This window comes from Panthera pardus, unplaced genomic scaffold (assembly GCF_024362965.1).
Source record: "Panthera pardus isolate Hobbes unplaced genomic scaffold, ASM2436296v1 HiC_scaffold_10, whole genome shotgun sequence".
Classification (NCBI taxonomy): Eukaryota; Metazoa; Chordata; class Mammalia; order Carnivora; family Felidae; genus Panthera; species Panthera pardus.
Window position 1 is genome coordinate 26,123,677 of NW_026526655.1, and position 27,708 is coordinate 26,151,384.

The window sequence follows — 27,708 nt, forward strand, 5'->3', positions numbered from 1 at the left end:
ACATCATATGATTTCACTCATATGAGGAACTGAAGAAACAGAACAGATGAACATAGGGGAAGGGAAGGAAAAATAAGACAAAAACAGAGAGGGAAGCAAACCATAAGAGACCCTTAAATAAGAGAACAAACTGAGGGTTGCTGGAGGGGTGTGGGGTAGGGGGATGGGCTAAATGGGCAATGGGCATTAAGGAAGGCACTTGATGAGATGAGCACTGGGTGTTATATGTAATTTATGAATCACTAAATTCTACTCTTGAAACCATTATTACACTAGATGTTAATAACTTGGATTTAAATAAAATTTAAAATATAATAAAAATAATAAAATGTTTAAAAAAGAATACATTTATTGGGGATGCACTATGTATCTACCTTAAAAGACATTACTAAATATTTACATCTATTAATCATAAACCTTATAAGAACCCCACAAGGTAGGTATTATCATCTCCAATTTTCTGATGGAAAACCTGAAGACCAGGGTCGTGTATGAATGTCTCTAGCTAGTAAGTGGCAACACCAAAATAAAACAGAAGCCCATTTAGTTTGGCTCATGCTATCTCCACTTATGCCAAGCCAACTGGATCTAAGAAGAAATAAACCCCTTGGTGGGGAAGGAAAGGGGTGACTGTCAGAGGCAGGGATCTGAATTTTTTTATTTCCTCCTGCACAGAGGAGCACTGCATCTTTGAAGATGGGATAATCAAAAGCTAATTTTAATATCAAATAGTATAAAAGGACATTATGAAAAATCTAAAGGTCCTAAACACTTAGACCATTTCAATATAATGAAAGAAGCGCTTCTCGATTTTGAATTTTAGAGCTAGATGGGACATGACAGACTGTCTAGTCCAGGCCCTTTCTTTTAGACATATAGAAAGTGAAGTCCAAGGAGGATAAAGCCACAATTTATGTGAATAGATTAAAATTTAATTCTTAACCTCAGTTCAGTGATCTTTTTGGTGCACCATTTTATACCATGTTATTTTCTAGATTTGTTTATAAATACATTATAACTCAGTTTTATATATGTGTGTTTGTGTGTATATATGAATATGTTTTTTCATATACTCAAATACATTATACATCTACCTATATGGCCTTTCCTTTTAAACAGAAGCATTTAAGATCTATTAAATGGCCATGTAACAAATGCCTTCTGTTACCAGTCAGAGATGTTGAAACACTAGGGAAGAAATGAAATTCCTTTTTATCCTCCAGTCAAGAACCCAGTATCTAGGCAACCTTAAGACTTTCAAAATGTTAAGGATTTGACAAAATAACTGAGAACAAGAATAAAATAGAAGAATAAACCAAGGACTCACCTCTCCTACACTTTTCATAGAGCTACCAATTCGGCTAGATGTTCCATGAAAACGATCAAGATCCCAGCGAGGAATCTTGGTAACCATGTAATCCAAGCTAGGTTCAAAGCAGGCTGATGTCTTCCCCGATACAACATTCTTGATTTCTGGAAGTGGGATTCCTAGGGCAATCTTTGCAGCAATGAATGCCAACGGGTAGCTATAAAGGAGGAGATATTTTTTTCTTTCAGCAATAAGTGTTAAAAACAACCCAAAACATAAATTGTTCTTTCTTAGAAATTCTGGTATTACTCCACATCAGGGTATAAAACACATCTGGTTCTCTGTTCTGTATGAAGGTTTAATAGCCACTTATAAAATAATGTGAGCCATGATAAAGCAGAGAGGCACAGATCACAAAAGAATTCACTCTCTATGCCTGACATTCAGGGCTACAACTGCCAACCTTTGCCTCTTTAATCCAAAATCAATGGCTTCCTTGATAAAGTGCTCACTTGTGTATAGGCTCCACTAAGATGAGAATCTGAAAAATACTCTTGAAAAGATATATACATGTCTGCACCTAGGAAGACAGCTGAGTTAGCTGGTACTATGGGGTATGCAACGGCCAGAAAATGTAGTAATTGAAAGTTAGGGTCCTTGATCAGTCTCCAAATTATTTTTGAACTTGGGTTTCCTTACAAAACTGACACTCTAGAGGGGCACTTGGGTGGCTCAGTTGGTTAAGTGACCCACTCTTGACTTCGGCTCAGTCATGATCTCAGGGTTCATGGGATTGAGCCCCATGTGGGGCTCCACACTGATAGCACAGAGCCTGCTTGGGATTCTCCCTCTCCCTCTCTCTCTGTGCCTCTGCCACTCACATGTCCTCTCTCTCTCTCCCTCTCGAAAGAAAAGAAAGAAGAAAGAAAGGAAGAAAGAAAGAAAGAAAACAAAGAAAGAAAACAAAGGAAAAAAAACTAATACTCTAGGGACTTCACTGGATTGTTTTGGTGATTATAATTAAGAAAATAATTCACAGAACTATAGAATTACATATGAGTCTTGTAATACATCTCCCCCATCCGACATGAGGAAACTGATTAGAGACAATAAATGACATGTCCAAAGTCACATAGTCAGTAAAAGAATTGGGAGGAGAACTCACATCTCCTGACTCTTGCTTAGGGTAGTAGTTTACTACTACTCCATGCAGCAGTGTGTAGCCATATTAAAAAAAAAAATCTTTACATGTAATTATTTTGTTCCCTTAAATGCCATGTAATTTAAATGCCATGTGCTAAATATATTAATAGGAACAAAAGGTATTACTTAATGTTCCCTCCAGTTATGCTTGCCAGAAGTTTTTAAATGGGTAGCAAATTCATTTATTTGGTTGCAACCTTTATCTATAGAAAAACCTTGCAATGTTTGATCCTGTGGATTTTCCTAAAACAAAATAATTTCTTGAATATTTGAATCAAGCAAACTATACTATGTACCTGACATTTACTATACACCTGAAGGAAACCAGTTGAGGACTAAATTTAAGAATTAATTTTCACTTTTTAACAATATCTGCAAAGTGCAATTAGGAAGCAGATTTTTCGCAGCCTGCTTTGACCACCCAGATTTTGATTAGTTTATGATTAGCCAGCAAACAAAGCCAGCAAGCAATATCATTTGCTTCAATCTGGCAGCAAGCTCATTAATAACCATGTCCTTAGGGTCCTAAATGATTTGCAGCCAGCATACAGAAATGGGGACTATAGCTTATAAACATAGCACAGTCTTCCACTAGCTGTCAGTTTTCCAAAACTATCTGTGAAGGATCTGCAAACACATGGTCAATCATTCTGATCTTACCCAGTGGCCTTTGAGGCTAGGGCAGAGCTTCGAGACAGTCTGGCATTCACTTCAATGATGCAGTATTCCATTGAGGTAGGATGAAGGGCAAATTGAATGTTGCATTCACCCACAATGCCCAGGTGGCGAACAACATTGATTGAAGTATGTCTCAACATCTGAAACTCTGCATTGGAGAGGGTCTGGGCAGGGGCTACGACAACCGAATCACCTGTACATCCAAGCAACACTTGTTATTTGGTAGCATATCTAAATAACTAACTTTAGTGACTTAATCTATTTGTGTAATACAAGACACACTTTAGTCTAAGGGTTTGTGGGGAAAATAATTGTCTCAAGGCAGTGCATTGCTCCAACACATTATTTACAGAAACCCCTCTAACCTTTCCAAGTTCATCTAGCTATCAAGGCTTCAGTCATCTACTTACCAGATTGACATTAACTTCTTCAATTTCTTCTCTTCATCTCAAAATCTCTCTCTCTCTCAAGTTCTCCCTTCTACAAACATCATCTCCTCTTCACCCAGACTGACTCATTCATCTGTTTTCCACATCTCACCCCTTCCCATTGTCTTACTCCTCTCTAGTCATAGCCCTTGCATCTTCGATCTCTTAATCTTTAGTCTCCAATCCTTCTGCCCACAAACATTCTCAGGCTTCTACTGGCTCAAGAAGCCTGTCCCCCTACATTATTAATCACAAGAACATCTCTCTCATTTTTTACATGACTAAACTTCTTTAAAGTTTCCCAAGTCATCATCTCTCTCATTGCCATATAATTCTTATCAATATGAGTCCCATAACCAACTTTGCATTAAAACTGTCTTCTTGAATATTCAAAACCCCACATTAAAATCCTAATTCTTGACCTTTCATAGCATTTGATATAACCAAAACCAAAGCTCTTTTATAAAATATTTTCTTGTATTGACTTACTTGTTTTCTTTCTATCACTCCCTTCTTTTTCTTAAACACTAACCCTTCCTCTTACTCCTGCACTGTAAATCTAAACAGTTCCTAAGTTCAGTCCTTGAAACTATTGTCTTTCTTTCTATGCCTATGTCCTTGAATACTTAGTCTCTGCTTCCAGCTTCAATTATTTCCTTCACATCAATGCCTGCCAATGATTTTACATCAGCTTTTTTATTTCTATTCCCCTTTCTTGACTTCCAGCTCCACATTATCAACCCTCTTCTTGAGAATTCCACCCATGCCTCATAGCTAACATTTCGGAAACCTAAGTCATCATTTTTGTCCTCTTGTCTAACTAGTTTCTCTTCCTAAAAAAAAAAAAAAAAACAAAAAAAAAACTATTTCACCTATTACTTGTGGCTATTTTCTCATTCACTTGGTAACTAATACCCTCATCTGATTTAAGCTGTCTTAACCTCATTTCTTACTTCTCAACACCAAGTCTTACATAGTTTACCATCACTACATTGTTTATATTTGACTTCTTCCTCAAATGAAATCAGGATAATACCTGACTTATTTCACAGTGTTTTTGTGAAGATCAAACATGAGATCAACGTGAGATTATTTTCAATATTGTGAAATACTATTTTGTGTAGAATATTATCACTAGTCAGTCAGCTAAGAATAGTAGTTTAATGAAAAGAACTCAATAAAGGTGGCTGTGGGTCATCAGAAGCGTGAACGCAGGCATTACTATTATTTTTGAAGATTCTTTGCCTACCTGTATGAACACCCATGGCATCAACATTTTCCATGTTACAGACAGTGACACAATTGTCATCGGCGTCTCGGACCACTTCATATTCTATTTCTTTCCAACCTGTCACTGACCTCTCCACCAGAATCTGGTTGGTCATAGCAAAGGCCTGGAAGTTGGTGACACAAGGCATCAAAGAGTAAGGAAAGGTTCTAGTTTAAACATGGATATTTGGCACAGTGCCCTGGCCTGAATCCCGGTCAGCATCATGGTCTGAAGCCTAGTCTCCATCCTCCTCAGTGCTCCAGAAGGCACAATGTGTCAGAAAATCAGTGAGGTACTAGGAATAGCATCCTGCAGTGAATACGCTTGATTTACATTATTGAGGCTTGCCATTCAAAGTGCTGATATGACATTAAATCAAACTAATTTAGGAAAAAGAGAAAATAATTGAGCAATCAGGCAGAGGGAAATGGAATTATTTCAGCAGCAAGGCTTCTGTGAAACCAGAAAATGTGATAAGTGCGAATAAATATGGAAAAATAAGTCTAAAGACTGGTTTTCTCTAAAATAGCTGAGAGTGCTTTGTACAGTGACATACACAATAAAAGTCAGTTGACGTTGATGAGGAGAAGAAAGGAGATAATGATGGTTGTAAACAGTTAGCCAAGATGGCATACGAAACTTGGGAATTAGAAGAATCATATGCAACTATTATTATGGTTAATCACCGCCTAAGTGCTTAAATACCCTGAGTCATATATCATGTATGCCTGATTAAACAGATATGAATTAGTATAATTATCATTTCATATTTACTGAGTATGCACTGGTGGGTAGAATACTGAACCCAAAATATGAAAGAGGAAGTCTTTGACCTTAGGACATTTGGTGGCTGAAAATCCAACAGAAATGTCCCTTTGTCTCATAATGTTTTTGATTTGTAATAGCAGTGAGAAAGGAAGAGAAAGTAACCTGAGAAAGTACTGTGAATTTTTTCAAATTATTAGCAGGCAGTATAATGAAATAATAACTCAATGTTAGTTTTTCTTTAATGCGTCTCAACACTATTTGTTTAACCTCAGTCAACACTATAGGATTCACCATGTGCAATGGAAAATGTAACACATTTGTCCCCACAGCTGCCTATGATGAGGTTTTCAAAGTGGTTAGGAAACTCTGTAACCAGCATTAACAATTTAATAATGATTAATTTGTCATTAGGATTGCATGCTAAAAGAGGAAATCTGTGAAACAAAGGGTATGAATTTCGGAAAGCTTTTTGCATTCTAATAGACTAGGCTGGATGTTTGGACACAAGGACAACTGAGATCAAATGAGAAGTTGCCTCAAATTCTTTCTTTCCAGTCTCAGATTTTGTGCAAAAGACTAAGACCTAGGTGAGTTACTGCAGCTTCTGAAGGTGGTAAACATAATATCAAGAGAATAAGGGGTAGCTTAGGAAATAATGATACAAGTAACTATTTTCAAGGGAAAAGCTAGGTTTTCAACAACAACAACAAAAAAACACTCAATGCCCTACTGATTATTTTAGAGGAATTGTAAATCATTAAAATTTATCCCATCCCCAAATTGCTTTCATTGTAAATGTTTTTAAACAATTCAGTGTTCAGAATTTTTTTATACTGTAAAATATATATTCTTAATAAAGAATAAGTACACATTGTCACTACTGGGAGTAATAATGAGATTACTAATACTAAATATATTGGAAATATCTAATATTCTAGAAAAAAAACTTCTATAAACCTGTCTTTTCTTTAAATATATGATTCATAAGTCTAGAATGGAAACAAGAAATACCGATATTGATATATTGTCCTTTTTTATTTCTTTTGGCAACTTTAGAAACACTAAATCCAACTTGTTGACATGTAAGTTTGTCATTATAGTTATCTAAATATATTTAATTTTATTTATCTGTTCTCAAAATCCTATGTCAACAACTCACGGCCACATTTTGTTTCTCTCTAAAAAGTAAGTAATGATAGATACAAGCTGTGCTTGGTATTTACTCAGCATTCCCCGAAATAGCTCTTATAATTCTGTCAGATTCACTTCCATGACCATCATGTAAGTTACATGGGTCTCTTGACTGCACCCGCACTCATTCATTCAGCAAGAAATTATTGAGACCCCATATCACCAGGCATCGTTCTATTTGGTGAGAAGAGAGTACACACAACCAACAAAAAACTCCTTATCTAATAAAAAGAAGCATACATAATAAGCAGGAAAGAAAACAGTTCTAGCAAGAACGTCGAGAGCTCACCAAGAAATTTGGCTAATGCTGTGCTCCAATGTCAATAACTGCGCTTCATTTCCCTTACAAAGCTACAGTCTGTTGGATAACACTTACAGAAAACATGACGGTGGTTTTAATAGAGAAAAGGTCATTTCTCATCTACATAATTTTCTCTAACTGAAAGGGTTTATCAAATCAGTTTTCTTGATTGATAAGAATTTGGTCTGTGAAAACACATACCTTTGTGCTGAGGTCCAGTAATGTCTCCTTATTAGGACAGATGCCTGATCCTAACCCACCCAGAGCATAGGCAGAACGGATCATCACTGGATAGCCGATGGTGTCTGCTGCTTTCAGGGCATCCTCAATCTGTCAATGAGAAAAACTCAAAGTTTGAAAAGCTGACCACACTAGCAGAAAAGACCACACCAACAGAGTCTAGCAATTGAGATAAATCAGTTCATTTGGGAAGAATCATTATAGAAATGTTGTATTATTGGGGCGCCTGGGTGGCGCAGTCGGTTAAGCGTCCGACTTCAGCCAGGTCACGATCTCGCGGTCTGTGAGTTCGAGCCCCGCGTCAGGCTCTGGGCTGATGGCTCAGAGCCTGGAGCCTGTTTCCGATTCTGTGTCTCCCTCTCTCTCTGCCCCTCCCCCGTTCATGCTCTGTCTCTCTCTGTCCCAAAAATAAATAAAAAATGTTGAAAAAAAAAAAATTAAAAAAAAAAAAAAAGAAATGTTGTATTATTGCTTCATTTCATTCTGAAGAACAAGTGTTGTTTTACAAATTTTAAGTAAAATTCTAGGATTTTTTTTTCACACTCACTGAAAGTTTTTCTTTCATCTTTCTGTTGTAAATTTTATTTTGCCATATAAAAAATAAAACAATGGCTGAAGCTGAAATCATCGTTAATTTGAGAATGGGAGCCATATTGAATTTTTAAATTCAGTTTAAAAGCCTTCATCTCTTCATGATGCAAGGATTTCTACTGCTGAAACTAACTTGGTATTCCTGCAATAGGCCATTAGGAATACTATATAGAAAGAGTTTTCATTTTTCAAGTTCAGTCAGAGAATAGTCCCAGAAGCGTAGATTTTTTTTTTTTAACTTACAGAATACAACATATGGTGGCTATATTTTTCTGTCATGGAATATTATTACACTACCAATGGGAGTGTAATTACACCTTTCCCATATGCCTGTTTCGCATCCTGAGGAAGCAAGGACATAATTAAATCTGGCAATGAAAGAATAAATGTATGGCAGGAGCTTTCCAAATGTTCAGCAGAGTTATCCCGGGACTATTCCTGACTGACAGCTCTGAAACATTGTATGTACTTGTGAGCATTCTTTTCTTAAAACCACACAGCCCATTTTCGTCGTCCCAGCAATAGTTGCCCTTTTCCCTCAAGATTTGCCTATTTTTGCAATAGGGAAGTTGCATCAAAAACTGCCTCCAGAACCCCCACTTTATTGAATGTATATGCCTGAAATCAGGAATAAAGTCAGGGACAAAAAACAGATATATATATCAAGCCAAATTTATGTTGGTGCCTCATAATAGCCTATCAATAGGCACAGGCTATGATAGAAAGTGATTAACAAAAACACAAAACAATCTATCCTCTCCAAACACCTAATCTACAAGTTTTTCAGTCATGAATCTTATTGATTAGATCCAATGGCTTTTTTCTAGATAATTTCATTTTTAAATGTTTATTCCATTCTAACAAGAAAATTTCAATCCAATCATTTCCCATTTGCAGGTCATTCCCATCTACAAGATGTGTGACTGGTCCCAGAAAAGAAAGTAAAAATCACTTTGGCATTGTAAGTTTACATGGTTCTTTGTTTTATTTAATTCAGGAGATCTGATATTCAGTGGCACTTCAACCACTGATAAACCACTTCATCTCTGGGCTTTTGCTTCCCTTTTCATAAAATATGAATACCTCTCCCAAATACTGTAGCATGGAAGGCTGTAATTAATACACAAAGTCTCTGAGACACTAACACATTTCTGGAAGAAATTATATGCATATATAATAATTTAGCTATTATTTTCAGGCATGACAAATAACTCTCCCTATAAATGTAAGACAAATAATGGCCTTGTTTCTCCAGAACAAAGATTCCTTACCGATTCCACCGCAAAGCTTGGAGCAATCTTTTCATTAATTTCATTTAGTTTGTCCGAGAACAGCTGCCTGTCTTCTGTGGCCATAATGGATTCAACCGAGGTCCCCAGGACTTTCACGCCATACTCCTTGAGTACACCTCTCTTGAATAGTTCCACTCCTATGGAAGAACCAAATATAATCAATTTTTAGAATCTCAAACTCTTATGTCTTTCTTAACAGATACCTGAATACAACTTTTTTTTTTAACCTTAAAATGAACTCCAAAGCCACCACAGTCTACAATAAAATTGTACTTAAGGTAAAAAAAAAAAAAAAAAAAAAAAATTGAAAGAAAAATTCTGAAGACATTCTAGCAAAATATTTTGCTGGTGGTATTATTACTTATATTACCACCTTCTCCACATGATTTCTATTATTCTTATTAATCAAAATCATAGGATACAGTGAACTTCTAGATTTTAGTATATTTCCATTCTTTCTATGATCCATTCCTATATTGAGATTCTCTTATTTAAATAATCCCAGTGATGTGGATCTCTATATGGGTTAAAAATAATCAAAATAGTGTTTCCATTTGCGTGCCACTTAACTTAAGCTAAGATTTTTATATTTGACTTATAAATTACATCACCAACTGCTTACACCAACTAGCTAATGAGATTCTCATTCATTATCTAGTTCCAAAGATTTGAAGCACTGAAAAAAGGACAGAGTATTGGACTCAGCAGATGCATGAAGGGATTGCAGAGAGACTAAACTGTGTTATCATGAAAATATATGTGAAAGCCAAATGCTACAGGGCCAACACATAAGTGCACAAAGCATTTAATCAATGTTAATTCTCATTTTTTATTCATGGTAGTTCTCAATGTTTCGCTGGTAACACAGAAAAGCAAATTCCTGAAATGGAGGAGGGAGACCTCACTTCGCCGCCCCAGAGCATTCAAGTAAAAGGTTTCTTTTTGTACCTTAGCTGTTCTGTGAAATAAACCAGTAATATTTATCACATGACATTTTCAGGTGGCTGTTTGCTAATGGCTTCCTCACACATTAAAGAAATAAAGGCTTTTATGAACACACAGAGCATAATTGTTAGATGGATTCAAACAAAAAATATTACACAGAAGTACCTGGGCTGAAACTCTGCAGTTAAGCCAAAAAGAACTCACCACAGTTCAGAGCTGTCTGGCCACCCATGCCTAGAATTAACCCATCTGGCCGCTCCGCCTTGATGACCTCTGTGACAAACTGAGGGGTGATGGGGAGAAAGTAGACTGTATCTGCTTGCTTTAAGCCCACCTCGTTGGTCTGCACCGATGCAATGTTTGGGTTCATCAAGACAGTTTTGACATTTTCTTCCTGAAAAAACAAAAGGACACAGAATCTGAACATATAGTCTAAAGAAGAGAATGACCATACTCAAACAATAGGTTTGTATTGGGAGACAAAACTTATAGGTCATTCTGTGGGCTGCAGAGATCAGTAATAGGACTAGGAAGAAAAAGAAAGACTAATGTTTGGTGAAAGGAAGGAAAAAATTGCTTGAAAACAAAACTATCCAAAAAGAACTGGCTGCCTATGTGGTTCACCCTGAATTCCTTGCCACTAGAGGCATCAGGCAAAACTTAAGATAACGTCTATAGAATTTAACTAGAGGTCTACAAATACTGCTGAACTTTATAGCTCAATTGACCTTAAAACACTAAAGAAAATATCTTAAAAACTTTGAAATTAGTGAACTATAAAACAGAACCACAGGCAACATCAAAGAAGCCTCCCTTTGCAATGTTTGTCAGAGACCAACACGGAATGTACTTTTAAAATGTAGAATGATGTGCTCTTGCTGGAAGCATCGGGAGCCTTCTGCTGAATTCCATCTTTTTATATTTTAATGCCTGCCTTAGTGCTTCAACAAAAAGCATTATACACTGTGTATACATGTTATATTAATAGAAAATGACCAAATGGCAAAAAATAAAATAAAATAAAAATTTCTGTGTGTGTGTGTGTGTGTGTGTGTGTAAAGGTATTCATAGCCCTATCTTATGCCTCACATCTGCAGATACCTCAGAAATAATTCTTCATGTAAGCTATGAAGGATAATAGCATTATAAACCAGGATGAGTGTGACACTTAGCAAAATAATTATTATAAAATATGGCCATATGGCTCTTATTATTTTACCTATTACCATGTCAATTTTGAACACTCCTAAAACATCAACAAAATATTCAGATGAAAGTATAAAAATCATCCTTGAAAGCCCTACATGTCCTTGGGGGAGAATCTGAATAAAATATTAAATATATTTCATATTACTTTAAATTCAAATGGTGCCTTAAAACTTATAATCTACTTTTTTATTAATTTATTTGATTTTTATACCCAGACTACAAGAGAAATTTCTACCTCACAGATGAAAAAATTGACATTCAATAAGGTTAAATGACTTGCTAAAGACCTGATAAATGGCAAAATTAGGGCTCTAATCCAAGCCTTATGATTCAAGTTCTATGCCCTTTCCTCAATATGAGTCATCTCTCAAGAGGTGAAGAGAGTGATTTTAAAAAAGTATGATTAATTTTTTTGAACAGATACATACAGATAAGCAAATGCATTTAAAATATGGGTTGGAACTTAAATAATTAAGTCTAAACTGAGAACATGTCATCAATAGAACTTACAGAAGGTCTAACTACTGAAGAAAAGCACCGACAGACTTAAATATTTTCCTGTACAAGGAATATAGCTATTTTCCTATACAAGGAATATAGCTACTTTTGTAAATCAAATTACATAGGTAAAGTTCCATAAATGACTGTGATGAGTATTTATACATTTTTAAAACTTAGACATAATTTCAAACTATTTTAATAAATTTTCTAACTTTTTTTCTAATATAGTTCTGGTTATAATATATGCACCACCTGATTATTTTAAAATGTTTAGTTCATGAATTCATTTCTACTAACTTCTTAATTAATCACAATACTTTATCTAATAATGCCTATTCTTCAGTTGAAATGTATAACTTCACCTAATGGATGTAAAGCACGTAAAAAAATACAAGCTATGAAAATACTAGTCCTTTATAAAACTACCAAATAGGATTTAAAAGTATGCTAATTAAATGTATTTACAAGCCCTGAATGTACTTACATTGTTTTCTAACCAATCTAAACCATTGGACATCCTCTAATTATACGAAGAGAAATTGAATCGTACTACAATAAAGTAAATTAGTCCTTGAAAATGTGCACAAAAAACACATGTGCATGTGAGTGTATACACCTATGCATGTATGGAGAAGAATATTAAAAAATAAAAACAAATGGGAAGAAGAGTAAGGTAATTGGGGACTGCATTCTGTTTTTTTCAACAGACATCTGTCAGGTGAAAATCTTCATCTACAGAATATTGAATAAAACAAAAAGAAAAATTCTGGCCAATTATTTTTCTGTGTTTGTTGCCCTAGTTTCCCGCCACCTTCAATGCGTTGCTTTCTCCTAGCCAGGTCTCTGGTGAACGGATTTATACTGCAAAGCCAGAGGCAAAGTCACAGAAGAGCTCACATGGCCACTGGATGGCTGATTAGCACCAAAATAGGGATATCCAAGGAAATGAGGACACCAAAGAGATATCAGATTAGCTCCTTAATAGAAATACATGTACAGTGAATTTTTTCTAAAGGTTTATTTTGCTATGACAAAGAGTTGGGGAGATCTTGAAAGACTTTGAAGAAACAGGAAGGGTGTTCTTCCCAACGTGAGCATCAAATCCTCTTTTTCATGTAAACATCTGCCAAATCATTCTGGTCGGTCATCCAGCCCAAGTCACAGATGGGGAAATTGGGTCCCCTAGTGACAGATAATTGGGTCCCCTAGCGACTTCTATAGCTTGGACAAAAGGCACTGATGCCTTTGCTCTCTCAACTGGATCTTGCCATTTCAACCATAGATGCCTGAAGCATCCTGTAGAGCATTCAAAATATCTTAGAGCCCAAATTCCCTCTTTCACACAAAACACAAGTATATTTTAAAAGCTCACTGCCTCAAAAACAATGAGCAACATCTGTAAATGTGGCTTTTTATGTTTTCGGTATAAGTAGGTGGTAACATAGATAATTTTGGAGATCATGCCGAAGTTCTTGATTTGCAGGCGTGAAAAAGTTTAAGAAAGTTAAAATTTTTGCCTGTGATCAAAGTTTCTTTAATGTAAGATGTGTAAGGAATAGTTAAGGATATCAATTATAGTGACTTTGAAAGGAGGTAGTGTCATAAATCTAAATTATAAAATACTAATTGGACCCATTAAAGGAGTATATTAATTCTTACAAAGATCTCTCACCTTCATGGCTTTTACGGCTTGTGATCCTGAGTAGTCAAATTCACCTGCCTGACCAATGGATAGACCTCCTGATCCTAGGATAAGGACTTTGGAGACCTGTAAGCAGTAAGAAAATGACATTGCTTTGATTAGGAAGATGGGGGAAATAGGCATTTTCAAGAGTGGAGAACTCAAACTATATTGTCTAAGTTTACATGGTGATTTAAAGTACAATATTTTGAAAAATATGTAATATGTGAGGAAAAAGACTAAAAATTTAAACATTTCTAATTTCAAAGCAATTTCCAAAGTTCATGAAGCTTTTTTCATTTAAGTGAAAAATTGTGAGAAGAGGTCTACATTTTATTCCAAGATATATAAATACCTAAAAATAATTACATAAATATATATTTAAATATATATGTATATATTTAAATACACACACACACACACACACACATATATATATGATAAGAATCTCCCTAAAATTTAAATGTATTCCATTCAATATTCCTTGGTTTCCTTCTGGACAAAGGAGACCTGGGCTTTCCCTAATGGACAAATGAAAACATAGAAGGCAAGGGGACATGGATACACCTGCATATTCACATTTTTGCCTTTACAGTTCAGTGCCAGAAATATTTAAAGATAATGCAATAAGATAAAGCTCATATCTTGGCAACATACTGAACTTCCAGAGACTGTTATGTGACTCCAAGGAAATAATGATACTGCTTAGTTTTGAGCCGCAAGTGCCAAACCCTTCAGAGAAGAAAGATACTCCTGCTCACTGCAAAAGACAAGGACTTGGGAAAATTGGTTTGCCTCAACAAATATTTATTGGATGCCTGCTACATGCGAAGATACTGTGGAATCCCAAACTTTTTGGTGTCTTTTTGGTGTCTTTTTCCTCACCATTAACAAAAAGATACACGTCTGAAGAACATGAGTTGATATTCTGAGAAAAACACTATACTGTAAGTACATTGCTTTCTTTGGCTACTAAGAACCCACCATTTTATTCCACACTGAGTGGGTAAATTACCTCCAATCTTTCTATCTCAGGCAAAGAGGCTGCCATGGAAATCCTTAAAACAGAGCATCCAACTCAAATTATCATTTTATGAAAACATATAATTCAACTATTTTTATTTATAAAAAGAGTCAATACATATATATATATATATATATACTTGAAAATACATATACATTCTTCTAAATTTTATATAATAATGATGTGGGTATGTGTGTGGTTTAACTATGAAGGAAATGGGTAGAAACCTTAACATATTAACATATGTATTTAAATAAATAAGGATTCAAGTCTTGTGCTATAGTAATCCTTATCCATTTGCTTTTTAGAGGTAAAATAGTATTATTCTATTGAATAATAACTCTTCTCATTGAAACAAAAAATGTTCTATCATCAATAATGATTCTGTAATCTGAACTGTATCTCAAGCGTACATAAGACTATAGTTTATTAAGTAATAAAAAATGTGTCAAATTTGAAACTAAAAGCCTATTCTTTATTAAATTATTGTATTACAAATTTTCTAGAAGTAAACTGTAAAAGATTTTATATCAAAACAGGAAAATTCCATCAAGAACAGGCAAAATAATTAGATGCTAAAATGATGAGTAATTACCATACCACTAATCATCTCTTATAGACATTAAAATGGTTAACATCATTCACTTAAAAAAATTATCATATGATAGAGAAAATAAAAAATACATAAACCAAAAAGAAGCCCGCATATACTGACCTCCACTCGAGAGGCAACCAGTGCTGGCTTTGGCAGAACCGATGTGATTGTGGTACCTTTCCCTTTTTTTATCAGTGAGAAAAAAGAATCAAACAGGTACTAGAAAAAAATAGAACCAACAAGTTAGAAGCTGCAAAACTCATCAGGTTACTAGATAAAACATAGTATGGCCAGTTAAATTTGAACTTCAGATAAGTAACATACTTTTTTTTAAGGGTAAGTATTCATATGCACTATTTGGTTTTTGTTTTTCTGCCAAAATTGGCAAACTAAATATTTACTATTGTAAGAATTAGATCAAATAAACATTTCTAATTGTTCACTTCAAATCCTATCAGAAGAAAGTTTTCAGCAGACAGTGAACATTTCAGATAATGCCTTCTGAGAATGTCAAGTTTTCATCCCCTTAATTAGGGGTTATTTTCTTCTAAATGTTTTCTTCTAAATAATACTCTAGTTATACAAAAGAAATTAAAGCTATATTGCATATACGTCCTAAAGTTCAAAATAACTGGATTTTGAAAATTTCTATCCACTCTAAAAATATCTCTAAAGTTTATTCTTAGCTTTACCAATGAATCTACTTCCATTGTTTCACTAGACATGACAAATTTCAACAAAAATATTCATTTTGTAGCTTCGGCAGCACAAAGAAAAAGGATTAAGTACTACTGGATGTTGCATGCCTTAATTTCAATGTTCCTAATCTGATGTACTAATATAGGCAAAATATTTAAATTTTAAATAAAAAGAAAACAGTATTCACCATGCATTAGGCAATAGTGTATGTCACCAAATTTTCCTTATGCTTTTCATCATGGGTAGGTAATGGTATACTGACTTGGGCTATTAAGAATCATTATTTCCTGGGATGCCTGGGTGGTTCAGTGGGTTAAGCATCCAACTTCAGCTCAGGTCATGATCTCACAGTTTGTGAGTTCGAGCCCTGTGTCGGGCTCTGTGCTGACAGCCCAGAGCCTGGAGCCTGCTTCAGATTCTGTGTCTCCCTCTCTCTCTGACCCTCCCCTGCTTGCACTCTCTCTCTCTCTCAAAAATAAACAAACATTAAAATAATTGTTCTTAAATCATTATTTCCTGATAATATTAAAAAATAAAAAGCATAAATATCTGAAAAGGCAATTCACGGGTGAGAAAGCAGACTTTACAGAGGGAAATTTCTGATTCTCCTCATTTTACCTAGGTGCCTTTTCTGAGAATATCTGCCAACAGGGAAGAACTGTCAGCATGACTAGTGGAGGCCTTAGAGTGTGGGGGAGGAAGTCACACCAGACTTTCCAGACTTTTGTGAGTGTCACCAGAAGCTTGTGTTTGGAAAGATGACTTTGAACACTGAACCAAAAAGTCACACACAAAAATAAAAATATTTAAATTAAAAACAAAATTCTTCTAAGCATTCCTTGTGGTTCTCTTCTTAAGCCATCTGACTCACATATATGTGCATGCACGCCCTCTCCCCTCCCTCATACCCCTGCCCTTCTTCCTTCTCCCGCTGCTGTTTATTCTCCCTTCCTGGCTATACAACCAGTTGCCATAGGGATTTTTGTGAAGTCACAGATGGGGGATTAAAATTTCATTTCAGTTATGAGAACAAGAGAGCAAGAGGGAATTCATTTGCATAGTACAACCATTGTAAATTTCAGAACTAAATATATTAGAATGATAACGATTTAAGTAAAAATAGCATCACATCAGGTTTCGTAAGGGTTTTCCCACTTTAAATCTTAAAGAAGATAGAAATTTCCTCCATGATATTCATGGGGAAATTTTAATACAATGTGTGTGTTATCAAAGTATTCTTCTTGAAAATATTCTTACCCAAGATCATCTGGGCTAACTATTTTTGTTTCCCAAGTTTTCACATTAATACATTTCTGATTTTAAAAAAGACTAAGTGTACAATAGGTCTTATTTTCTGACATACCTCAGTGTCTGTTGGGCCTGGGCTGACCTCTGGGTGGAATTGCACACCAAAGAAGGGTTTGCTTTCATGCATAATCCCCTAAAGGAATAAGAAATAGGAAGAAATTCCTTCTGTAACAATGAATGTTAACCAGGACTGTGTACTACGTAGCGGACAATAAAGTCCAAATAAAAACACTAAGTTAAAGGCTTAAAGACATTCTAGCAGCTAACAGCCATAATAAAAACAGGCCAACAAAGACTCAACCAAATGTGGTCCCCTCAATAAAAACAACTAATTTGGTCTATAGCCTTTGGGCCCTCCTCCCCAGGGTCTCAGAATAAACTCAAATCTTCTTATCTCCAACTCCTAAATTACTTCTCCAAGGGTCTTCTCAAAGGCTACTTCAGAGCTAAGTGAGTCCCAGAGACCCATATGGACTAGGTCCAAACAGATCTCCACCAAATGCCCATTAGCAATCAATGTGAAAGACAGTCACTGATTAACCACTCAAAGAGTGGATCTTAATGAGTCAACTGATGAGAGAATAAGACAAAAATGACTTTTTAAAAAGCAGAGGGCCATGGGAAATAACCTATAAGAGGAGTTCTTATACACACACACACATCAAAAAAAGCCCACATAAACATGGTATGTGTATAACAGAGTATTAAAAGCCCAGCATTACTCATTGCCAACTGAACAGGTTTATTGAGGGCCCTACCTCATTGGTTTGATCGTTGACATTCACAAAAAGTGGTTTCCAGCCAGCAGGAAGGGTGTTGTCCAGGGCATAGCCATGATTCTGAGCAGTAATGAAAGCCTGTCTGTTTGTGATATTCAAAACAGGCTGATTCTGCCCTCTGGAGGGAAAAGGGGAGAAAGAATAAGGAAAAGGAAAAGTGAAGAGAAGAATATAAATACATTTGTTGTAAAACAGTGAACAAGTAAAGCCTATTAAAATGTGAAAGTTTCAATTGCTTAGTGAAAATTACTCTGTGAGAAAAGTCACAGATTGTTAATCCCAATAATTTTAGCAACAAAAATCAATTCAGGAAGCTTTGCTGTGTGTTAAATAGCAGGTCTATTAAACTTGTACAATTTTAGAAAAGGGAGAACTGCACTCATAACAAAAGTTAAGAATTGCTCACTAGCTTAACAGACAAATATAAGTGATTTATTTTAAGGGAGCTAGGTAATTTTAAAGCCAGAGAGTGTGGGGGAAATAATAAAGAGATGACTCTGTCCTGAATTATTCTGAATTACACTTCATGCAGAGGGGGGGCTGTGGGGGAAAGCTCCATATTAAATAAATTGGCATCATGTGGGGTCAGAAGTAAAACCAAGAGGACCTGAAGACTTCCCAGTTCTTAAGTCACACTAGAGTCCTACAATGTTAGAAACCAGAACAGTTTCGCTTAGAATATCATTTGATAGTCTATCATTTGATAATGTCATTTGATATTACAACCTCAACTTATGCCAAGGGGAGGAAAATAACTTTAAACTACAGCAACGTTATTGTTAGAGAAGGCTGCCTTTCAAAAATGTAATAAAAGTGGTATCGGGTAGTCAGACAACTGTGAACCATGTAATAGTACAGTTAGCTGTTTTTTCTAAAGAAAATGGCCTGTAGTCTTCTGCGTTTAGTTATTGACAGCATTGCAGATCCAGTTTGACCTGTAAACAGAAGCATAACTATCTCACCTGTTGGCCATGGACATCTTGTAGGTTTTAGCACCAGCAGCCAATCCTGTTATTAAATTTCCTGTACTGATTCCAAACAATGGCTCCTTACGATCACTCTCCAAAACCTAATACAGGGAGAATGTTTATGAACTAGAGTACAGTCCCCGCACCGCCCCCCCAAATGCTGCCTCTGAAGGAATAAAAATGAAGCATCCTTTTTTTTCTTAATTAACAAGAAAATAGTAATTGAATAAACAGTTAAGGCTAAAGGGGCACCGAGGTGGCTCAGTCGGACGGGCATCCGACCCTTGATTTTGGCTCAGATCATGAGCTCACGGTAGTGAGATGGAGTCCCTGTGCTGACAGCGCAGAACCTGCTTGGGATATTCTCTCTCCCTCTCTCTCTCTGCCCATCTCCCTCTCATGTGTGTGTACCCTCTCAAAATAAATAAATAAACTTAAAAAAAAGTTATAAATAAGAACATGAGGGGTGCTTGGGTGGCTCAGTCGGTAAAGCGTCCGACTTCGGCTCAGGTCACAGTCTCGCGGTCCGTGAGTTCGAGCCCCGAGTCGGGCTCTGGGCTGATGGCTCAGAGCCTGGAGCCTGCTTCCGATTCTGTGTCTCCCTCTCTCTCTCTGCCCCTCCCCCGTTCATGCTCTGTCTCTGTCTCAAAAATAAATAAAACGTTAAAAAAAATTTTAAAAAAAAGAACATGACTGACAAATTTGTAGCATTAGAATTCAATAAAGTGTACTTAATAAACTAAACAAAATTTAATGTTTCTTTAGAAACCTGAAGGTGTTGTAGGTACCAAAGTCATGGTGAGAAACGTGAATTGTCATTTTACGACTGTACAGAGAGACACATTGGGAGGTTGGACTCCTGCTCTCTTGAATCGAGGACACAGTCCCAGTTACTTTGCCTAAAGAAAGGTTCCTTTTGCCTCTGGTACTCTCTCCTCCTTGTTTCCTCCCATACCGTGTCTGCTGACACTGCCTCAGAGGCCATAGACAGGAGTGGAAAAGAATATGGGAATACCTGAAATATATTACAGCCTTTGTGACAGTTACATAGCAGAGTCCCTCCACCTCACACGCAGATACACACTACCCCCAGGAGCACTGTACCTTTTTGACATTCTGAATTAGTGGTTGTGCAAGAGCTGGGTTCCCGGGTCCTCCAGCAATTAAAAGCCCATCATACTCCATGTTGGTGAAATCATGATTCCAGGGAACTAAATGCACTTCTGCTCCTCGCTAGAAAAGAAATGCAAAAATAATCAATTTAATAACATTTTTCTTTGCCAAAGTAGAATTTTGCCTAGACCTTCTCTTGATTAACCACTCCCTAATGGGGAAAAAGAGTACATGATTCAAACGAATAATGCTGAGTGAAAAATTCTTTGGTGGCTCACTGTATTTTGTATAATATAGATGGAGCCAGTGGTCAACAGAAAGTGAAGAAAAAACATGTTTAAAGTTTTGATCCTGAAAAAAATAATGTACTTTCCCATATTTCAGGAGGTTTCAGAGCCTTAAAAAATTCCTGACTGGGCACCCAGGAATATAGGTTATTTTCACAAGCTGTGGTAGAGAGTTATTTAAAAAAGAGAGAGAGAGAAATCCATTTTCTGCAAAATTATGCTAGTCTACCTCTCATCTTTTTCAATTTTGCTTTTTTTACCTGACCAAATTTTTTAGCAGCCTTCTTTCCTAGCGTTTTCTCATATTATGTGTAGTATATGTATTGTCATTGAATAATTAGAACTTTTGTATATAGAAGTGGGTAGGAAGACATCTTTGATGGTTTCCCTAGAAACATTTCCTGAGACAAGAATTTGAGAAAAAGGAGTTTATTTGGATGGGTTTCTAAGAAGTGACACTGTGACACACGCCAATAAATTATGCATTATCAAGTTCTGTAAACACCTAGAGCTTCAGCCCACTGAGGAACTCTGAGTGTGTAGACAATCCACTCTCAAGATAGTTCAGTCATGGGGCAAGAGTCGAGATATTTACACACTGAACTTCTCTTGACTTTAGGTAGGGGGTGCTCCAGGGATCATTAATTCTACAGTATTTCCTGCCAGTCAATAGGCTCCAACCAACTAAAGAGAGCCCTCAAGCAATGAAGTGTAGGCCTCTGCAACTGGAGGATGGGCTAAATGCCCTATAATGGTGAAATGAGAAAGAGATACAGATAGGCCACCGACAGCATCTGCTACTGAAGAGTCCATGCAAGTTTTTATTAATAAAATGGGCCAGAATTTAAAATCATGATTTAGATCATTTGGCTGATACTCTTGAACGAAGAGAAGGTGAATTGAAGAATTCCTCTGCACTCACAACTATTTTGATATTATGGAAATATCTGTGTATGTGCGCGTATGAGAGAGAGAGAGAGGAACAGAAACAGAAAGACATAGGTAGGGAGAGAGATGGAGAAGTGGGATAAGGAGAAATCCCAACAAAACAGTATTTAAGGAAACATCATAATGGTTACATTCTCCTGCAGAATTTTTAACGTTTAATTTTAATTGGTTGCCTAAGAGTTTATATGAAGCAATGTGAAAGTTTGTACTCTATCAGGGCATGATCCCTGAAAACATTTGTCACATAATAATTGTACTCCAATGGAGGAGTTCTCCAACTGACTCTCAATTTTTGGTCATCTCTAAACTCAAAGAAAATAAGCATGGCATGTCTCAGAATGTCAGTCAATGAGTGATAAGAAGTCATCACTCTTCTGTTTGTGGCCTTTAAAGATTTTTTAAAAACACACTCCACATCTCTAATTTTAACAGGAATAAATTTTATTTTGTAGATCAAAGAGAGCAAAGAGAGAATGGATCCCCTGACATTCTGAGAGAACACATTAGCTTTCTCTGAAACAGAAAAGGGAAATCAGTTTCACACTAAAAAGATCAATATTACAAATCCTCACCCTCGAGATGCAACAAATTACTTACCTTTACTAGAAGGCGAATTACATTGTTTTTAATGCCACAGTCTACAGCTACCACTTTTGTGGGGTTTCCTTTGCCATACACCTTGACATCCTGCCATTTGAAAAAGCAGAGAGTGAGAGGGAAGGTCTAGCTGTGAGCAGCACACCAATATCATAAACACAACATATCATAACACCTGAAGATGCTTAGCACTTACATTGGTAACAGGGTGATTGCTGACTACTAGGGAGTGACTGGCAGTTAACAATCAATGTAGAAGAAAGGCACAGCAAGTGCCACAGACTGTACCTTTTCTTATGAAGCAAAGGGTACTTTGCTGTTTTACATAAAATGTAGATTACAGTAATAACAATGGTCCCTGAGAAATTGGTTGCTTCCATAGTTAACAATAATCTCTCCCATGATTTGCCTCATTAACAACCAGTGGCAATGGAATTTTCAAGTATTACCGCCTGATTCAGCACTAGGCAGATGTGGTAATAGATACATCATGCTTTAAATACCACTTGATCTTCAACTTGTAATAAAGGCTGGATGGGGTAGAGCTGTTGTGCATTAGGCTTATGCAGTGGGGCTAATGGATAAAATCAGGATGAGAATCGGATGATTGCTAAGCTAGTGTAGACCACTGGTCTCTTTAGGTTACTATGCATTTATCCGCATTGAAATGATAGGCTTCATAAAAGGATCCCCAAGCATATGATAATCATTACCTACATCTTAAGCACTGCTTGGAGTCAGACCCATTTTCACAGGCATTTACCCAAGAATCAGTTCCCCAAAGTCATAAAAGGAGAAATAATAGAAACAGAAAGCCTAGAGGACTGGGTGCCCACACGGATTTCAGCTTTGAGAATTAGCTAGTATATTCTGAATTTAGGATGATTTCAATGTTTCCAAAAAGTTTTAGATTAAAGTTGCAACCTGGATATTTGAAAGAGTATTTTACTTTAACTGAAATATCTACTCTCTACTCTCCACTCTCCGCACACTCTATAGAATGGGAAATGACAATCCTTAGATTGTACTTGAAAAAATATATATAAAGTTTGTCACATTTTTTTCTTTAGCTAACTATCCTAAAGAAAAAATACCCCATTCTTTCCATGATCTGCAGAAATTATTGCTGAGCTGATCTATAAATGCTACAGATAATCTCTCTCATCACATAATTTGAAAAAGTATATACTTATTTTTAACCTTAGGCTTCTGCTACAAAATAAAGCAATATTACCATCTAGTTGTAGCTACATCAAATTGCAATTACAAGACAATGAATTAAGTTATCAACCATATCCAAATAAAACTCATAGAATATAGTCTGATACAAATATGCATTTTATCACAGTTACAATGAAATTATTTAATTGCACCAAGCATCAAGAAACAGGGACAGTTTTCACCATTGCAATCTCTCTCTTCATATGATGTATATAAAAATACAGGTAGGCTCCTTTTTTCTAGTCTCTACACAAATACATTATATGCTCTTCATACAGAATGATAGCAGTTTTAAGCAAGAATTCACAGACACATGAATATATGAATTTGTATTATGACTCTTGAAGAGAGGAATATGTTATGCAGTGTTTTTAACCTCATTACCACAGAATTTTTTTAAGGTGAATTTCTCTAGGTCAACATTTCTCACATGTGGAAAATCCTACACTAGATCCCCAAGGTAGCTCTCAATTCTAAAAGGAAAAATAGCACTTTTTCATGCTGTGTCTCAGACCAAATCACTTCACAGGGAAATGTCTAGAAAAAAAATACAGAAAAATAGTTCCATGCCATTTGAATGGACAAATTTTGGAATTAAAAACAAGAGATTACTGCATATGGCATGATCAAATTTCAAATATATAAACAATTACATATAATTTAAAATTCACTGTCTTTAACAACTCATCTTTCTTATGCTTCAGCATCCTGTGAATGCATGTCTGAGCCCAACATCAAGGCTCAGTACTGATTGTCTAGGACCTATAATCCTTGTCTCCCATTTCCATGTGAATAGAAATAGGAACAGGAATACCAGATAATATCAACATGTGTTTTCTCTGAGGCTGACAAGCTATTAATCAGGCAATTTTCAGTCCTTTAATAACATTTTCTTAAGAAAAGGCCCTGGTGGGGGCACCTGGGTGGCTCAGTCGGTTAAGTGTCCAGCTTTGGCTCAGGTCATGATCTCATGGTTCATGAGTTTGAGCAGTGAGTCGGGCTCAGTGCTGACAGCTCAGAGTCTGGAGCCTGCTTTGGATTTTGTGTCTTTCTCTCTCTCTACACCTCCCCCACTCGTTCTCTCTCTCTCTCTCTCTCTCTCAAAACTAAATAAACATTAAAAAAAAGAAAAAAAAGAAAAAAAACCTTGGTGGACCAAAGTTCTCACAGCTGGAATTCTTCATGAAATGTTGTTCTCCATAGCCATTCTGATTGATGCTAGATCAATGCAAGTAAAAGTTACTAACTTTAAATTTTTGTTTTAACGTTTATTTATTTTTGAGACAGAGAGAGACAGAGCATGAACGGGGGAGGGGCAGAGAGAGAGGGAGACACAGAATCAGAAGCAGGCTCCAGCCTCTGAGCCATCAGCCCAGAGCCTGACACGGGGCTCGAACTCACGGACCGTGAGATATGACCTGAGCTGAAGTCGGACGCTTAACCGACTGAGCCACCCAGGCGCCCCAAAAAGTTACTAACTTTAAACGGAATGATTTGTATATTTCAGATGCTATGAGATCGTTTTTTCCCTCAACTCTGGTGCTTCAGGAAGATGACCTCCGCCTCAGTGAAGATTTTGATATTACAAGAAATAAAACTACAAAATGTGAAGGGAAATCTCTCACCTTGGTTGAAACCTCAGCAATCAAATTCTGCTTATTTGGATCCACGAAATCCACAGACTGACCTTCAAATTCAATCTTCCCGAGCATGGTACCCTGTCAAATCAAAAAATTAGACAGTTAAAAGGGAGCAACGGTCAAGGTGCTAACAGGATCCATTCACAGGGACCTACACAGCAGCTCCAAGATCTAAATGTCTTTATAACTACTCAAAACCATCAGCAGAAAGAAGATCCTCATCTTCTCAACCTGGAAAGATGCATGGTACATTTTGAGAAATGCTATGGGAAGTACAATTCATTTTTTTAGGGCTGAGATTGTGACCTGGAGTAAGCAAGATCAAAAGGCATCAGAATTCAGGCCTCCAAGCTCCAGACGGTGCCAATTAAACTATTTAGGCTACCTATTCCCTTAGTGCATATGACCTAAAGATCGTTCATGGGAGACATGGACAAAACAATCTATTGAGAAGAAAATAAGAAATCTAAAAATTGTAGAAAATTGAAAAGAATGAGAATTAATTACATTATGATAGTAAAATTCATTCACAAAAAGATGTGAAATGCAGGCACCTGGCTGGTTCAGTCAGTAAAGCATGTGACTCGATCTCAGGGTTATGAGTTTGAGCCCCACATTGGGCATAGAGATAACTTAGAAAGAAAGAAAGAAAGAAAGAAAGAAAGAAAGAAAGAAAGAAAGAAAGAAAGAAAGAAAGAAAGAAAGAGAAAGAGAAAGAAAGAAAGAAAGAAAGAAAGAAAGAAAGAAAGAAAGAAAGAAAGAAAGAAAGAAAGAAAGAGGGATGCCTGGGTGGCTCAGTCGGTTGGGCGTCCGACTTCAGCTCAGGTCATGATCTCATGGTTCATGGGTTCGGCCCGCATCGGGCTCTGTGCTGACAGCTCAAAGCCTGGAGCCTGCTTCCGATTCTGTGTCTCCCTCTCTCTCTGCCCCTCCCCCACTTGCGCTCTGTCTCCCTCTGTCTCAAAAACAAACATTAAAAAAAAATTTAAAAAGAAAGAAAGAGAAAGAAAGAAAGATGAAATGCCAAGTAAGTCATCAATTTTGAGAAGAAGCATTGAAAATATTCACTGCTTTAGATATGTAAATGTCCAGGTGTCCTTAAGGACCTGAACTTTAAAGAATGTTTAGACCTCTCTGAAGTTTTCACAAATTAGCCTTGCTAGCTGAAGATGGCAAATGTTTTCTTATTATTAGCAATGTCTTGAGATTTACTTATTAGTAAGTCTAGTTTTTTTCTATTTAGAAAAATGGCATATTACATTTAGTAATCAAGACTTTATTAGGGGTGGGAGGGAGTGAAAATAGGCAAAATTGATTTGCCTTTCTCCAAGGAAATTACTGCATTGAAGGAAAGAGAAAGAAGCTTTTGTTTCCTTTTGAAATGTATTCCTTAAGGGAAGAAGTAGTCACTTGGGAATGAGTGAGGGTAGAATGTACCAGCATGTCATTCAAACATGATGGTTATTTTGATGTGATTATTAGACCAGAGTGCTACCTCGAACTCTGGGAAAAAGAACTATAAACCACTTTTCACTTCCACGCTGGATTATTACATTTCATGATGGTCTCTATTTACTCTTATCATCCAAATCACAGAATTCCTTGACCATGTTTATGGATCCCTAATTTTGAAATGTGGTTTTCAGTTCTCATTCCCTCTTTTTTTAAAGCATGCTGAATGAAATACAATCTTACCTTTCAACCTAAGATTAACAGAACAGAAAGTCACAAAATATACATTTTTAATATGAACCAACATAGTCAAATATAAGAGGCAATACTACTATTTTACCTGTGCTGATCCATTCAGCCTATTTTTTTAATGTTTATTTATTTTTGAGAGAGGAGTGTGTGCGTGGAGGAGGGGCAGAGAGAGGGAGACAGAGAATCCCATGGGTCTCCCGCTCAGGAACTAAGAGATCATGATCTGAGCCAAAAATCAAGAGTCGAGAGTCAGACACTTAACTGACTGAGCCACCCAGGTGCCACTATTCAGCCGGATTTTGAGAACGTAACCACCTGTGATAAAAGAGGGTTCATCTTAAGCCAACATATCACATGAAGAGTACAATATAGTCTTGTAAAGCATTTTTCCAAATCATTAGGCTTGACTATATTTTTATTCACCCACTGATTCCGCAGCCCAAATTGAATTTCCCAATTTTATTCCCTTCCCATTCAAGTAGCCTTACCACTGTTTACTGCTCCCACAATACCACTGGGTTAAGAAAACACAAGAATCAACTTGGGATGTACAATCTCATTAACATCTATTCTCAGGAAAATTATGAAGGAGGAAGTAAAAGCAGAGGTGAGGGACAGGATATTGTAAACTCTCACTGTCCTCCTTCTAGTCATGGGTATGTGGTGTGCCTTATTTACAAAGAGCTGTTTTCAGAAAGCTGTTCTTTCTGTGTACAGAGATCCTATGTCAATATACTTTCTAACAGGGAGTCTGCAACAGATTTGCTTGAAGAATCCATTTCACTTTGCAAATGTATCATTTATTATTTTTTCTTTTTTATGTAATATAATTCAATGAAAAAATTTCAGTGGCATTTGGGGAATTTAATTCATAGTAGTGAGGTAAAGTGTCTTTGTGTTTTGGGATGTGAAGATTTTGTGTATGAAAAAAAAAATAGTGTCCTCCTCTCACAACAAGAAAAAGCAAGCAGATGGTGATGAGATATTGTCAAAGGAGGGGTCAGATGTTTCAGCTATGAGATGTGCCAACTAGAAGTTAAACTTACCTTTTATCACCTTGGTCTTTTGAATAGTCTTAAGAAAGAGTATATAATTGAGGTAACGTATGCAGGGCTCATTGTACACACTTATGAAATAGAACTCACTAATTTCACAGATAACCACTCCAAGGAAACCGAACAAATAACAGCAAAAGTATTGCACACTTTCTAGTTTACA

At 36.3% G+C, this 27,708-nt stretch overlaps 1 protein-coding gene across 1 annotated transcript in view; it reads right to left on the reverse strand.

Annotated features, from left to right (window-relative positions):
• The window catches only part of CPS1 (carbamoyl-phosphate synthase 1), a 127,682-nt gene that overhangs the window by 69,707 nt on the left and 30,267 nt on the right, over positions 1-27,708 (reverse strand). The window contains exons 6-19 of the mRNA XM_019446110.2: positions 24,772-24,864; positions 21,926-22,015; positions 20,085-20,213; positions 18,975-19,081; positions 17,992-18,130; positions 17,289-17,366; positions 15,347-15,445; positions 13,599-13,694; positions 10,421-10,610; positions 9,251-9,408; positions 7,350-7,478; positions 4,868-5,012; positions 3,173-3,383; positions 1,328-1,526 (exon numbers count right to left, since the gene is read on the reverse strand). Of these exons, the coding sequence (XP_019301655.1) occupies positions 1,328-1,526; positions 3,173-3,383; positions 4,868-5,012; positions 7,350-7,478; positions 9,251-9,408; positions 10,421-10,610; positions 13,599-13,694; positions 15,347-15,445; positions 17,289-17,366; positions 17,992-18,130; positions 18,975-19,081; positions 20,085-20,213; positions 21,926-22,015; positions 24,772-24,864 (1,863 nt within the window). The remainder of the gene's footprint in view (positions 1-1,327; positions 1,527-3,172; positions 3,384-4,867; positions 5,013-7,349; positions 7,479-9,250; positions 9,409-10,420; positions 10,611-13,598; positions 13,695-15,346; positions 15,446-17,288; positions 17,367-17,991; positions 18,131-18,974; positions 19,082-20,084; positions 20,214-21,925; positions 22,016-24,771; positions 24,865-27,708) is intronic.